Source organism: Eublepharis macularius, chromosome 4 (assembly GCF_028583425.1).
Source record: "Eublepharis macularius isolate TG4126 chromosome 4, MPM_Emac_v1.0, whole genome shotgun sequence".
NCBI classification, from domain to species: Eukaryota; Metazoa; Chordata; class Lepidosauria; order Squamata; family Eublepharidae; genus Eublepharis; species Eublepharis macularius.
The window spans coordinates 161,430,088-161,446,676 of record NC_072793.1 but is presented as its reverse complement, the minus strand read 5'-3'; the positions used below and the strand labels follow the sequence as shown (position 1 = coordinate 161,446,676).

Below are 16,589 nucleotides of genomic sequence, written 5' to 3'. Positions count from 1 at the left end.
TTCTACTCTGAGCAAAGCTCTTTCCGCACGTCTCACATTCATATAGTTTCTCCCATGTATGGATACATTGAGGGACAGTAAGCTCTGTTTTCAAAGCAAAGCTTTTTCCACATTCCACACATTTATATGGTTTCTCTGCTGTATGGGTATGTCGACGGACAGTAAGATCTGTGCTCCAAGAAAACCTCTTTCCACACTCCATATATTTATATGGTTTCTTCCCTGTATGAATACATTAATGGGCAGTAGGGTTTATACCTTGAGCAAAGCACTTCCCCACTCCACACATTTATATGGTTTCTTTCCTGTATGGATACATCAATGGACAGTAAGGTGTGAACTCCAAGAAAAGTTTTTACCACATTCCATGCATTTATATGGTTCCAGTGTGGATACAATGGTGGGCAGTAAGGTGTATATATTGAGCAAATCACTTTCCTCACTTGACACATTGATATGGTTTCTCCCCTGTGTGGATACGTCGATGGACAGTAAGGTTTCCACTATGAGCAAAGCTCTTTCCACAGTCCAAACATTTATATGGTTTCTCCCCTGTGTGCATTCGTTGATGCACAGTAACCTCTGCATTCCGACGAAAGCTCTTTCCACACTCCACACATTTATATGGTTTCTCCCCTGTGTGCATACGTTGATGGGTAGTAAGGTTGGTACTCTGAGAAAAGCTCTTTCCACAGTTTACACATTTATATGGTTTCTCCCCTGTATGGGTACGTCTATGAACAGTAAGATCTGCACTCCCAGAAAAGCTTTTACCACACTCCACACATTTATATGGTTTCTCCCCTGTGTGGATACGTCGATGGGCAGTATGGTTTGCACTATGAGCAAAGCTCTTTCCACAATCCAAACATTTATATGGTTTCTCTCCTGTGTGCATACGTTGATGGGCGGTAAGCTCTGTATTCCGACGAAAGCTCTTTCCACACTCCTCGCATTTATATGGTTTCTCTCCTGTGTGGATACGTTGATGGGCAGTAAGGTTGGCACTCTGAGCAAAGCTCCTTCCACAGTCCACACATTTATATGGTTTCTCCCCTGTGTGCATACGTTGATGAGCAGTACGTTGTGCTCTCTGACGAAAGCTCTTTCCACACTCCTCGCATTTATATGGTTTCTTCCCTGTATGGATATGTTGATGGGCAGTAAGGTTGGTACTCTGAGCAAAACTCTTTCCACAGATCATACATATGTATGGTTTTTCCCCTGTGTGGATACGTCGATGGATAGTAAGCTGTGTACTCCAAGCAAAGCTCTTTCCACACTCCGTGCACTTATATGGTTTATCCTCTGCGTGGTTTCTTCTGTGTGTATCAAAAAATGATTGATAAATAAATGTTTTTCCATGTACGGGACAGCTGATCCTTCCATGGTATGGCAGGATGTCCTCAGATTCAGCACCCTGAGTAGCAGATGATTTATCAGCCTCTGGAATAAAGTAGAAAGACTGGTAAGACCTTAAAGCAAAAGTAGAATCAGGGGAAGAAAGCCATTATTGGCACAATAACGACAGAACAGAAATCACGTGAAAGGGAAACACTCCCTCAATGAACCCTGCTCAATACCCAAAGGAAGGCATACACCTCCAGGATCCATGGCCACTCTCGCCTGGAGTGAAATCCCTTCCTGACCCCAAAGATGCGATCAGCATTACCATGGGCTGAGCACTGGCTTATTCCTGCCCTGCCTCTCCATTCATAATAACAGAATTACAGATGGCCAGAACAGAACAAGGCAATTTATGTTGAAGTTGGATTCTGCAAGTTATCTGCTTTAAATTGTTGTGGAACTTATTGTTTTGTGTGTGCATCTCTTATAAGTGTTGGATTAAGAACACTTTATATTTAATTGCAAATATTCTGTCAACTGGTCTTTAAATTGTTATAATTGTATGGTTGTATAGGATATATTGTATAAAACACTGTTTAATCTTTGGTTCTAATTAGCCTGTTTTCACAGTGGGTTGTTTATTTTGGGAGTTTTGTTCCTTAACAGTTGCTCCTTTAAAACCTCCAAAGAAGGAGAACCCGCCACTTCCCAAGGAAGCATTTTCCACTGAGAAACCACTCTAACTTCTACTGTTTAGCTGAAAACTCTTTAATTTTAACTTGCTGGTTCTGGTCTGATCCCCTGGGGCTACAGTAAACAACTCCGCTTCATCATCTATGTGACAGACCATTTGCCTTTTTAAAAATCGCGTTACACTGGTGACTCATGGTCCGTGTATGAACTACAAAGACCCTTAGATCTTTTTCATACATACTACTGCCAAGACAAGTCTCCCCCATCCTATTATTATACATTTTATTTTTTCTACCTAAATGGAATACTTTGTATTTATTATCTCTATTGAAATTCATTTTGTCCGTTTTAGCCCAGTTATCTAGCCAGTTAAGATCATCCTGAATCTTGATTCTATCTTCTACTCTACCTCTACCTCGAGACCTATTTGGACTTGTTTTCCCATAAGAACATGAAGCTGAAGGAACAAGTTCTGATACCAGTCAAGCAGTATCCCAAGTTTATCTTTGTTGGGACGATAGTAGGGTTCCAAGCAACTGCAGGAAGAAATTGGAGCAAATATCTGTGTTCTTGGAAAGGGGTCCATGAGACACAAGGCAAAGCAGGAGGAACTGTGCAAAGGAGGAGATCCAAAGTACACTCACTTAAAAATGGACCTTAAATATTGAAGTTTTTGGGCCACTTTGTGAGGCTTATGCTCTAAAGGCCCATGTCATGGAAGAGGTCAAGAGGTTCCTTCTTCTGGATAGGATGGATGGCATCTTCCAAGAAAAATGTTTGGAGCTGTCCTATCTTAATGGAGTACCAGAACTAGCACATAGCCAAGGGCTTCCAATGTGAGAAAGAGGAGCTGTGCATCCACCTCCCTGTTCCAAGGGGATGTGGTGTGGGATCTCTGCCACCACCTCTACATGCAGCCGTGATATGAGGGATCCTAGTAAGGGGAGCCATTGCAAGCAGAGTGGGTGTTGCTCGTGGGCTTCCTCCTCTTCCAGCAGTGAGAGGTGCCCCTACCCCAAGAGCTCGTGCAGCAGGCATTCAAAGAATACCTCTTCCTTCCCTGAGGTACTCCACTTGTCATTGCTCTCGAAGAGGGGCCATTGACAAGCACTCCGTAAGTATGATCAGTCAGCCAGTTACAAACCCACCTAACTGCAGCAGCATCCAAACCACATCGGTCAAAAAGAATATCAGACGACTTACTGAAATCAACTGATAAACTATGTCCACGGCATTCCCCTGATCCAACAAGTAATAACTCAATCGAAAAAGGAGATAAGGTTACTCTGATGTGACTTGTTCTTGAAGAACCTTCTCTGGCTTTTAGTAATCACAGCCTTCTTTTCTAAATGCTCAAGGACTGGCTGCTTGATGATTTGTTCTAAAACACTTGCAGGTATAGAAGTCAAGCTGACATGGCAGTTCTTATCTGCATCCTCCTTTTCCCCCTTCTGGAAGATGAGGATAACATGTGCCTGCCTCCAATCTTCTGGCAACTCACTTTTTCTCCAAGAATTCTAAAAGATTATAGATAGAGGCTCTGGAGTTATATCAGCAAGTTCCTTCCTGAGATGCAATTCATCTTGCCCTGAGGATATGATTTGAATTAAAGAAGCCACGTGTTTATGTACCACCCCTATGCCTGTCCTAGGCTTCAACTCCCTTCCACATCTGTTCTCTTTTTGTCAGGCTGAGAATAGTTTCCCCTGCAAGGGAAGACTGAGGCAAAGTAGGAATTGAGCAGTTCTGCCCTCTCTTCATTGCCTGTTATAATTCCACCTTCCTCTCCCTGCAGTGAGCCAACCACTTCAAAGGTTACAGAGTGGAACCTCCATATTTGGAGGCAATCTCTCTCTGAAGGTTGGTTGCCAGCAGGGAGGCCTTGGCTCTTCTCTGTTTGTGAATGTTCCAGGGACTCTAGCTGGCCACTGTAGGAAAGGGAGGCTGGATGAGAAGAATCTCAGGCAGATCTCTTCCTGTATATGAACACAGAACATAACAGCATTCTGGAACAGAGCTTTACATGTGAACTACTGAACTATTCTGTGAATAAAATCAGCCATAAGGCCTAAGTGAGATACTTACGTACCAAAGCACCAAGGCCTGCAAAAGCACTTATCTTAGAGGAAGCAGCTTCAACATGTAAACTTGATACTGCATCATTGGAAAAGCTGCTATCTATCTGGTAACATAGCTTCATTATGCACTAAAACAATCCCTTACGATCCTCTGTGCATGACTGGTAAAAAACAAAGACTGTAATGTTATTTTATGATCCCCAGGATGTAAACAACAGGAAGAGGCCTTAAAGTACGGTTAGCCTACATTCTGCCTGCACAGAATCACATGTTATCCTCCTCATGCCCAAATGGAAACCGTACAGTCCTTGGAGCAAGGAAATGCCTTTGCGTACTTTGTAAAACGTACAGCGAAGGCCCTATATAACTATAAGTATTATTATGGTTATTGGTGTAATGCTTGCTTCCTTGGCTGCTCTGAAAGACTCATAAGGAGGCCCCATTGACATCCCATAAACAGTTCTATTTGCGTACTTTGTAAAACGCACAGCAAAGGCCCTATATAACTATAAGTATTGTTATGGTTATTGGTATAATGCTTGCTTCCTTGGCTGCACTGAAAGACCCATAAGGAGGCCCCACTGACATCCCATAAACAGTTCTATTTTGGTTACAAACCAACATTTTAGCTTACAAAATAATAGCTGGGAAGTCAACTACATATGCAGAAGCCCTCCTTTGCCTGCATGTGGAACCACTCCACTCGCCTCCTGAAAATCTCCACCGGAAGAGCCCTATGAGAGTCCTCCTGAGAAGGAGTGACTTCTGTCGTCAGCCTCTGTGAATTAAGGGGAATGGGACCCTTACCTATAGAGGCCACATTCTGAAAATTGTTCTCCATGACCTCCTTGTGAAGGCTTCTTTGGTCCAGATCCAGTAGAGCCCACTCCTCCTCAGTGAACTGAACACACACCTCCTCAAAGGTCACTAGACCCTGAAAAGAGAAAAAAAAGGAAACCCCTCTATCCTCTTAGAGAAGGTAACAATTCTTCCCCAAAAGGTCTATAACCAAAGGCCTGCTTTCAGGACTCAAACTTCCACCAGATGGTTTCGTTTCCATAGCAACCAAGAGAAAGAGAGAGACATTCTCTTCAGGCTAAGGGAGGGTGGGTGGTGCAGGGAGGCAGCCAGGGTCATGATTTGCAATTCCACACTTACCAGATCTGGCCGCACTGAAGCTGCTCTCTCTCTGTCACAATGAGATGGCAAAGAATTTATCACTGGTTTCAAGGCCTCGCCTGGAAGGAGCAAAAGGTAGTTGGAAGACATTCTAAACTTTCCAAGTATTTAGTATTTCAGTTCCTTGCATGAGGAAAAAAGGGTTCTTCCTCTCTTGGCTCACGGTCACAACTACATTGGCATCCTTAATTAGGATAATTTTTTGATTCCATATGTTTGCAAAATCCAACCTTGCAATGGCAACCACCCCCTCCCTCAAGGAGGTATTAACCCCCTCTCAGACCAGTCAATCAGGCTCACCCGGACAGATTTAATTAGCTAGGAAGGTCACACAAGCACCTTGTAGGCCTCAAAACCAACAGGGATCCTGTCCACATCCTCAGACGGAATAAACTGAAAGGTATCCCAAACAACTGGACCAGTTGGCGCCCTGGCACCTGTCACTTTCAATGCAGAATTCATATCAGAACGGATGCGAGACATTTTATCCACAAAGTGCTGAGCCAAATTGTCACACTAAGCCACCAAACGGTCTCCTTCCTCCTGCAGGACAGATCTCAACAGGCCTCTGACAACCCACCACAGCTCTACAGGCCTACAATGTGCAGAAACAATGGTGGATTAAAAGTGTTCTTTGCTGCCACAGAGCAAATTTTAAAATGAGCTTTTGCAATCTCCCCTGGAAGTTCATTGTCCACAGCCCCTCAGTAACTCCAGGGGCTGCCTGGTCTCTCATACCTGGGAGAGAGCACTTAGGTGCAATTGTGTCAATTGTCCAGGTGATTTCCTCTTTCTAGAGGTCTAGCAGGGCTGTCATGTCTGTACCCCATCCATGCCATTATTTTCAGCTGATGTATTGAACTATTGTTTTATGCTGTGCCTTGATGTCATATTGCTAATGCCATAATTTGCCTTGCATTCACAGGCTTGCTGTAACCAATGTGTCTTATCTCTTGTGTTTTGGAGCTTTGTGTCTCTGACCTTGTAAACCTGCTAGTTCTCAGGAAGAAGAATACCGTGTTTCATTCTTAATCTATTGCAGCTCTTATGTTTAGACAAAGCATATAAACTATTTAGGGAGTTCTCAGGACTGCTTCACGCCAAAGTTATGTTTTCCTGTTGGGAGTGGGGAGTGCTTGGAACCTATATGAACCATAGTTTTACTAATTGTGTCATTCCTGTAACTTCTGATCAACCTGTGGACATATCTATAAACATGATTTGATTCCTGAATAAAGCCTTTTCAACCAAGACCATGGAGTGCTTGCTCTGAGGGTACAGGGACTTATCTGCCATAGCCTGTCAGCCACAAAGCCCGTTGTGGGGAAACACTACAACAGAAAGAGCAGGGCAGGTGGGCCAGGCATTGCCCCTCCCCAGCATTCTGATCTGGGTGGGGGGAGGGCAGGGGGGCCAGGCGTGGCAATACCCCCTCCCCAGCACCCTGACTGGGATGGGAGGAGGGCAGGGCAGCCAGGCCTGACATTGCCCGCCTCCCCAGTGCCCCAATGGGGGGGGGCAGGTGCCCTGGAGCACTCCAGTGCCTGGCAACCATGTAGTTCACCCTATTCAGGCCAAACTAGGGTGTTTGGAGCTGCGGAAGCATGTCTAGTGGGAGGGGAGGCAAGCAGCCTGGTGCACTTGAATGGCTGGCAGCTGCCTGGTTTGGCCCTATTTAGGTTGAACCGAGCAGCTGGATATAAGGTTGCTGCCTCCAGGTTGTGTAATTCCTGGAGATTTGGGGGGGGGGGGGAGTGGAGCCTGGAGAAGTCACAGTTTGGGGAGAGTAGGCCCTTCAACAGGCTATAATGCCATAGAGTCCACCTTTCCAAGTAGCCATTTTCTCCAGGGCAACTGATCTCTGTGGTCTGGAGATCTGCTGCAATTCCTGGAGATCTCTAGCCACCAGCTGGAGCTGGCAACCTTAGGCTGGAGCCACAGGAACGCTGCCAGAAGGACAGAAGGTGGGCAGCCTGGCACACTCCTGCCAAGCAGCAGTCCGGTTCGGCCCCAAACACAGCAGGGCACGCGGCGGGGGTGGGAAGAAGGCAGCAGGGAGCGCCATGGGGTGGGCGAGGGGAGACAGCAGCAGGGCGCACCAGGCAGCTGGAGGCATGGGGAAGGTGGCAGCGGTGAGCGAGGGGAGACAGCAGTGGGGTGCGCATGACAACTGGAGGCACAGGGGAGGTGGCGAGCGTGGGTGAGGGGAGATGGCAGTGGGGCTCCCTGGGTGGCTGGTGGCATGGGGAACACAGTGGGGGTGAGAGGAGCTAGCCGCAGGGGCGCTGTTGCACCTGCCAGCCACTGGGTTCGGCCCCTACAGGCTGAACTGCGCAGCTGGAGCAGAGAAACGGAGCAGGCAGCGTGGTGAGCTGCTGTGCCAGCCTCCTGGGCAAGCTATTTTCGTGCATATATAATACAATCGGATATAGGGTATGGCCTAAACCATTATTCTTTGAATTATCTTGGGCTGATTTAAAAACAGTTCTAGGTTTTTACTTTAGATATTTCTAAACTAAGAAGTTGCAGTGAGGATTTTCCCCCACAGTGGACTGGGAGGGATAAAAGCAGCCCCCTACACTCGGGAAGGAGATCCAGTGTGGGTCAATGGCCCTTTTGATCTTACCCAGAAATGCTGCTCCATGGTGATGCTCCTGCACGATCTGCTCCTGTTCCTGAAACAGAAGTGGGGAACCCAGAAAGGGAAGACTCTTGAGAAAAGGAACTGGGAAAAGGCGGGGGGAGGGGAGAAGGATTTTAAAAATGTTGTGACGACCTGTACAGATTTCTAGTGTATCCTTGATCACATCCTCTGACCCACATACTACCTAGACAAATCCGTCTTACCTGCTGGCCCGGATTCTTGTCATCTGCCTGGCTCAGGAGGAACCCTTCTGCCAGGGCCACTGCCTGGGAACTGGTCTCTGGCCGGCATTCCCTGACCCAGCTCTCCATCTCCGGGGGCAGGATGGTCAGGAACTGCTCCAGGATCACGAGGTCCAGGATCTCCTTCTTGCTGTGCCTTTCTGGCTTCAGCCACTGGTGGCAAAGACGGTGAAGTTGGCTGCAAACCTCTCGGGGCTCTTCGGCCTCCTGGTAGCGGAAGTGTCTGAATTGCCGGCACTGCACATCCGAAGGGAAGTCGGTGTCTCCCAGGTAATTCCGCCCAGTTCCTTCCCACAATTCCTTTCTGCTCTCAGCCTCCATGGCATCAGGGCCTTTTCTTGCTTTGTAATGAACTGAGCCCAGCTCTTCCTTCATACTCCCTTCCTCTCCAAACAGCCTCCACCAGCTTTCTTCCTCTGCCAAATTTTTATAAATGCAAGTGCCAAATCTATGACCTGCAGAGAGAAGAGTTTTCAGGATCAAGGATATTCATAAATAAGAAGGCAAATGGAGAAAAATGAAGCAGAAAGTCTCTACTCTGATTAATAAAAGTATTGCTGAACTATAAACTAAATATTCCAGCAGACTTCAAAAGCTAAAGAACATTACATAGTACCAGTCGCAGCATGCGTATTTACAAAGTGGTTCTGAAGTTAGAAAGGGTGGGCCAGATGCAGAATGGAGGAACTTAAAGAGTCCCAGAGATCCTCGATCTCTCTAATTACATTGCAGACAACTAAGGAAGATTTAAACAGCAGTCTGACTTGTTCGTGGAAGCCAGCGGAGGCATGGAGGAGCCAAGAAAGAGGAAGGGGATCCTAATTTTGAAACTTGCAGGGCCCCCATCACTAATTTGTTTCTTTCCACTCCCTGTGCAGACAAGAACTCTTCAGTAACTTTTAATCTTTTTCTTACAATGTGCTTTTAAAGTTGTCTCAGTCAGGTTTTCTAGGAAGGCAGCATAAAATTCTCTAAACAAACACCTTTGTCATACAAGAAAGCAAGGCCAGGCAGAGATTGTTCAGAGTTCTGTGGCTGATTTGAGAAGCCCAAGTCCAACACATGAATTCACAGGACTTGCTGTGGCACAAAGAAGGGACCAGACGGTCTCAGCTGTCCATGATTTCAAGAGGAGAGTGGATTTCTAGAAGCCAAAGATCTTACATTAGCAAAGGCAAGTGAAGTGCACCCAGCTGCAGATGTCTTCCTGATGTCGGCAGACTCTCTGGCAAGGAAAAGTTGTGCTGAGTCTGGAGGCAGAGCGGGACCTTCAGTAAGCCATAGCAGAGTGAAGAGGGGAACCCTCCAAAAATCCAACTTTGCTATTCCAGAACAGCATGGAAAAAAAGAATGCCTTGTGGGAGCATGACTGAACTACAGCAATGCCAGGCTTAAAAAAAAATTACAGGACTGCCTCTCTAAGCCCCACGAAGGCAGCAGCACTCATTTGAACAGGCCCTTTCTGCAGGGGCCACCCTGAAAACGGGCAAAATCAACAGCTGCCCGCATTCTCTGTGGTGGCCCCAACGTTATGAGGTCAGGAAAGTTCTATTTTTCTGCCTCTTCTCTAATGTGGTTCAAAGAATGGTTGTTGCTGAGAAATGTTAGACTTTTAGATTTGGAAGGGCATGACCTGAGATTTGGCTGACATGTTTATCTATGGTATGATAAAGTAAAGGTCAATGTGGACTTTTAAAACCATTATATTAAGTGAGCCATTCTGAGAATATGAAATAAATATAAACCAAGACTGTGTCAGAAGACACAGCTTTGGATGTCAACACAGGAAGCATTCAACAGTTGTGAAATGATAATTAAATAAAAATCTGTATCTGATGAAGAAAGCTGTGATTCTCGAAAGCTTATGCCTCAATAAAGTTGGTTAGTCTTAAAGGTGCTACTGGACTTTTTACTAAATGAAAATGGTTAACTTATGGAGTTATTAGATTTCTCATAAGGAGATTGTAAACTGAAAATAAGGGAAGAGTTAGTAGCTAAAGGTTATAAATGTCAATGTTTTTTTAAGCACAATTACTAGAAAGATTCAAACTATATAAAAATTATGGAGATTTGAACAAGAAAAAACAGAATTTGACAAAGAACTATGTACAAATTATGACCATGTTATTTCCGAAATGTATAGACTTCTATTGAAATTAGATATGGAAGAAGAATTTGTAAAAAAAAGTATGATAAAATGGGCTAAAATTTTTGGATATAACATACAAATCGATCAGCGGGAAAATATGTGGGTAAAGGGGTTTAAATTCAATTTGAATTCCACACTCAAAGAAAATCTTTATAAAATGATGAATTGATGGTATATGTCTCCAGACAAACTAGCCATAAGTATTTCGAAATAATGTTGAAAATGTGAACATGAAGAGACATTTTATTATCTTTGGTGGGCTTGTCAAAAAGCAAAAAAAAAAGGGTCACAAATCCATATGATAATACAGAAAACTTTGAAGATTAATATACAACTTAAACCAGAAACTTTTTGTGTTGGGACTAATGGACAAACAGCCAGAAAACAATTATGGCACTTGTTTATATATATGACTACTGCAGCAAGCTTTTCTATGCACAAAAATGGAAAAGCACAGTACTGCCAGATGACTGGACAGTGAAAATAATGGAGTTAGCCAAGATGGCAAAACTTATGGTGTTGAACTGAGATAGAACATTTTCTACATTTACAATGAACTGTAAACCCCTTATTGACTTTCTGTGCGAAACGGTAAAAAAGGAACAGATGATTTGGTTGACTTTTAAGAGGAGAAATTTGGGGAAATTAAACAAAAAGGGGGATACATAGAAAGGATGGAGTTTATGTATCAATAAGATTACAAGAATATTATTTGTAATTATGTTTGTAATAATGATTTGTAATGATGAAAAAACTGAAAATGGTTTATTATATATGTAATATTCGTTTTCTTCTTTTCTTTACTTATTATTTTCTGTTTCTTTCCTTTTCTTTTTTCTTATATATATTTTCTTTTTCCTTTTCCCTTTAATGAGATTTTAATCTTTCTATTAAAATGAAAAAAATATTTTTAAAAAAGGAAAGCTCCCACTCTCCTGGCTTTCTTCAAACTATGCAAACCTGAATTATTCAGGAGGGCTTTTTACTTAGGCAATATGGCTCTGAGGTGCCTTAGTACAGGGATAAAGACTGTTGATTATACTACTGGGTATTGACTTTGCTGTAATTATACTCCTACCGGATAGTTGTTCCGCACTGATGTTATGGCACGGCAATTTACATAGGTTTTGTTTCAGTTCTGTATTGGATTTCTGCTTGTTTCTCCAATTTCTACTACACTGCTTATTAAATGTATTGTTTATTTGATGTCCCAGCCATTGATCATATTGGCTTATAATGGGTAATTTGCCTTGAGTCTCCGTGAGAAAGGCAGGCTATAAGTTACATAAATAAAATAAGCTGTTCAGATAAATGGAGTCTTCTGGTTAATAATAAGGAGGTATTTTGCAAAGGAAATATTTCTTTACTTACCTCCTTCTAGCAGGTCCTTCAGTTCACTCCCCTTCACCGAAATACCAGCCACTCAGCACTGGTTGGGATGGAGTAGACGCTGGAACAGGAAGTGAATGTGGCAAGTCCTCTCTAGGAACTGAAAGTCCTTCCACTTAACCCTTAGCTCGACTCTGCCAGTGGGCGCATTTGTACATTGAATCAAATAAAACCACTGTCGCACTGTAGATCATGTCTTAAGCCTATAAGGCAGCACCAAAATAATATATTAAGCTACCACTTTGAGATGCTGTCACAGCACAAAAACATAAATCGAAGGATTTAATCCTCCTGGAGCCTCAGAATTTCTACATGAGATCCTCCCAAACTCACCATCAAACCACATGTCATGGTCATAGCCACAGGTTGCACCACGAAAATTCATGAACCAACATGGTGCAAAAAATATGGCTCCAAAGCAAGGACCCTCTGGATAATGAAAATGAAAAGAAAAGGTTAGGAATTGCTTCCATGTCAACAAAGTTTGCCGATAAGGGATTCTGGCTCATAACAAATTATTATTATTATTATTATTATTATTATTATTATTATTATTATTATTAATGTCATTTATAGTCCGCCTTTCTCACTGAGACTCAAGACAGATTACACAGTACAAGATTAGTACAATTAGTATAAAGTACATTTCAACACAGTATCAAGAACATTTCATAAACAATACCATAGGGTAAATAGATACAAGTTTAAAAGACATAATATTAGCAAGAATCCAATACAGAATAGAAAAAATACTGAAGCAGAATATAACTAATTCTAAGACTAATATTAAACAATATGGAGCACTGGTGGTACATAGGAATACATATTGAAAGCAGTAGATAATATGTAAGGCAATACAGTGATGAAGTCTATGGTCCCTAACTTATTAGCAAAGCATCTTCCCTACAATACAGCCTTCCCATTTGAGTAAAAAGCCTTTTTGAATAGTTCAGTTTTGCATCGTTTACGAAAAGCCAGGAGAGTGGGGGCTCTTCTGACTTCCTCAGGCAGGTCATTCCACATGATAGGGGCCACCACAGAAAAAGTCCATGTATGGGCTGCTGCTGACTTCACCTGTGTTCAGCCTGGCACCTGCAGGAGCCCCTCTTCAGATGGAAGGCAAGCCATATGGAAGCTTCACACATGTGGGACATGTGGAAAACAATTTATTATGAGAAAACCTTTGGATGTTTATGGAAACCTTTCTGGGCTAGCTGCTTGGATTTGAGTGTCCCTCTTGTGCTTAAATTAACTGTGGGTGTACATCTGACACTTTTCCCCCGCTTGAGTATGATGTTCTCATGTTGTGTTTCAATCCTTATCAGTATAATGCTTAGCTTCAAAGGTTCTCTTCAACAAAAAACAAAATGAGGTACTGCAGCACTTGATAGCCAGAGAAGAATCGTCTTGGTCTGGCTGAAGAGCATATAGGGTTTTAACTATTCAGGAGCCGAAAATCACATTCAAAAGTGGCTGGATTGGATCATAAGAGACTAAACAGAAGGAAATATATGAGGAAGACACAGTAAAGAAGACCACGGAGAAGGGCAGAGGTCACTGTTGTGCATGAAAAAAGGCATATTATTTCAGGATCCTTCATTTTGTCCACCGCAATAAGACAGGTTTGCTTTTTTAAAGGCTGATGTAAGAGCCACATACAGAACTACAAGTGACAAAAGGCACAGATTGGACACTTGTCAGCTTCCCTCAAGTTTTGGTGGGAAATGTAGGCAGTTTGGCGGAATGCTGGACAAGTGACAGTTGAAAAGTCCATTGGACAGCAGTCAGAGAGCGAAGCTTCAAGACTAGGAGGCCTACATTTCCCATCAAAACTTGAGGGAAGCTGACAAGTGTCCAACTGGTGCCTTTTGTCACTTGTAGCTTGGCCAATACTTGCTCAAAGTGATGCTGAAGTTCTGAAAAGCAGAAAAACGTGTCTCAGCTATTCAGACTGAACATAAACAGGGCTGCTTCTTATTCTAGTGGAGATTCGCCTCCCTCCTCCCTCCCCACACCCCTTTTCAGGAGAACCAATGGAGACTTTTAGTCCAATTCCCCTTCCCCTCAGGAGTCTTTTAACCAAAGTCTCACCTGCAAGAATTGTTAGTTGGCTGCTGACATTTCTCCTCCATCTCTGTGATCAGGTGACCAAGGCAGAAAATTTTCTCAGTCTGCTGTTTTCTTTCCATTGTTTCTGGATTGCTTTTTCCAGATTCAGCTTTACCAGCTGTCACCTGGATAGCTCAAGTAAGCCTGATTTTGTCAGATATAGAAGCTAAGCAGGGTCAGCCTTGTTTAGTTATTGAATGGGAGACTTCCAATGAAAACCAAGGTTGCAGAGGAAGGCGATGGCAAACCACTTCTGTTAGTCCCTTGCCATGAAAACCCCACCAGGGGCTGCCATAAGTCAGCTATGACTTGAGGGCACTCTCCACCACCACCACTCAGCTTTGTCAACCAGAAATGCATTTTTTCCTCCAGGAAGGCTTGCATTTGCTGAAAGGGAACAACACTCTTCAGCCTCTGTGCTTCTCTGCCTATGAAAATTCACAAAAATTAGGGAAGAGGGTAGAGCCACTGAGGGCTCTACCCTCTGTTCTTTAACTGTTATTTCTGTTCCTTAACTTTTATTCTCTTTCTCCAGAGATAAAAGGCCTGAATCTTTTTTTTCTGCAGAAGGTTGTTCTGGCCATTTCTTTATAAAGTTATGTCTGCTTTAATAATAAATGGAGTTTCTACTTAGTGAGGGATCTTAGGGAAAATCAGGGAATTGTATCCCCCTTTCTGTTTTAACTTGAGGATCATTAACCAAAAACTTCAAGGAAATAGCAACATTGCATGAGTATAAAACCCACATGAATTACATGAAGTTATCTGGGGGGTCCCACACCCCCGTTCTCCAAAGTACAGTGAACCCTCTGGTTGCACCAATTGTTTTGTGCATGAAGTCTCCATACCCCTGGACTGGCAACTCCAGGTGGGGGGAACCATTACTCTGAGTTGTGGGTGGGGGCATGGAAAGACGAGTAGACAGAGAAGGCTTTGGTTACCCCAGTTGTGAATCCCTACTATGTAGCACTGAATCTGACGGAAAAATTTGAGTCCAGTGGCACATTAAAAACCAACAAGATTTCCATGGTATAAGCTTTCAAGAGTCAAGTTTCCTTCATCAAATACAAGTAGGAATGGAGATCTGAGCCTTTATATCCCACTTAGGAGATGGGAGGGCTGTTGTAGGAACAGACATCCCTGAATCCTTATATCTCAGTCAGATATAACACCCCCTCCTGCCATCTGACAGGGATATAAGGGTTCAGGTATCTGCGTTCATACTTCTAGCTTTTTTTCAAAGGGCATGAAATTCCCACTGAATATAATATAGTCTATAGTACTGTACCTTGTTCCTGACAAATATATATATTCACTTGGATAATCTTCACCGATTGAAACATTCAAAATATGAAGACTTAATCCACTAATCATTTTCATACGGTAAAGTCCTGCATAATTTGACCTTCTATCCTTAGAAAGGCACAACCACAAAGTATTCGGATCAAGAAGAGTTTTAATCCTTAACACCTATCTCCCCCCATCTCAATAAAGACAAGCTAACATCCATGCAAACTGGCTGGAGTTAGAACATTATATTGGTGACCTTCTAGTGAAATATCCAGACAGTATGGTGGTATTGGGGGGGGGGGGATTTTAATGCAAGATTGGGTCCAGATGATTATACTTTTCATTCTAAACATAAAATGTTTGTGGATAAACAAGATGTCCAAGGGTGTACTTTGTGGCTATGCCTAAGGATAAAAGATCAAATTATGCAGAACTTTACCTTATGAAAATAATTAGTGGGTTAAATCTCCAGATTTTGAATGTTTCAATAGGTGGAGACTATCAAGGTGAATATACATATTTGTCAGGAACAAGGTCCAGTACTATAGATATTATATTCAATGGGGATTTAATGCCCTTTGTGAAAAAGCTAGATATTTTATTGACAAAGTTAAAAGCTCAATAAAAAGGGCAGAGAAATAGAAAAAATAAAGACAAGAGTACAAAGAGTGAAAAAGAACAAAAAACCTTAAACAAAAAAGCCGAACTGTGTTCCTAACAGCTAATTTTTATCCTGACCCAGGCACAGCATGGGGGAGCTCTCCTTTGTGGCCTTCCCACAGGCCTGTGGCCCCTCAGAGGCCTGCCAGCGGGGAGGCAAAGCACTGGGGAACCTTCGTGTGCAGACTCCTGGCCAGCTATGTGGCCCCTCAGAGGCCTGCTGGTGGGGAGGCCAAGCACAAGGATGCTCTCCTGCACGGCCTAGCCATGTGTTGCCACATACACCTTCCATTAAAGCAGGGCCATTCTCTCTCTCTTATTGCTCTTTTGGGGCCTCTCACTTCTTAAGGGGCACCAGCTGTGACTGCAATCAATAAAGAGGTCCTCAAAGACACAGCCTAGAATGTCATACAGCTGTCAGTAGAGATTCCTGACTACAAATGACAGAAGCATTGAAGCACATAGCCAGACTGTTACTTAAATAGGTTGCACACGTACAGGCTCCATAACAAACAAAAGCGTTCCCTTGCTGGCCCAGAACAAACACAGGTGTAGACAGGCAGTCTCCTAATTAGTTGGGGGAAATTATCTTAAGGAGAGGGGTAACTTGGATTCTACACCTATGTTTATGGGGATTATTCCTTTAAGAGAACTCTTTAAATAAATCAAGTAGATGTTTAACCAGAAAGTCTTATTAAGAGAGAAATAAAAGGCAAACATACAAAAAACCACAAACCCCACACATCCAAGGATAACTAAGAAAATCAGGGAGGAAAAGGGGAGAAAGCAGCTTCAGGGAGGGTGATATT

General features: G+C 43.2%; 1 protein-coding gene across 1 annotated transcript; it reads right to left on the bottom strand.

Moving 5' to 3' along the window:
• Nucleotides 1-249: 249 nt before the first annotated feature.
• LOC129328863 (zinc finger protein 660-like) lies at nt 250-11,729 on the bottom strand. Its single transcript, XM_054978174.1, has 6 exons — nt 11,704-11,729; nt 8,145-8,638; nt 7,924-7,972; nt 5,277-5,356; nt 4,926-5,052; nt 250-1,446 (listed from the first exon to the last, which is right to left on the bottom strand). The coding sequence occupies exons 2-6, from the start codon at nt 8,556-8,558 to the stop codon at nt 440-442; spliced, it is 1,677 nt and encodes a 558-aa protein (XP_054834149.1). The 5' UTR covers nt 8,559-8,638; nt 11,704-11,729; the 3' UTR covers nt 250-439.
• Between the last annotated feature and the right edge of the window lie 4,860 nt (nt 11,730-16,589).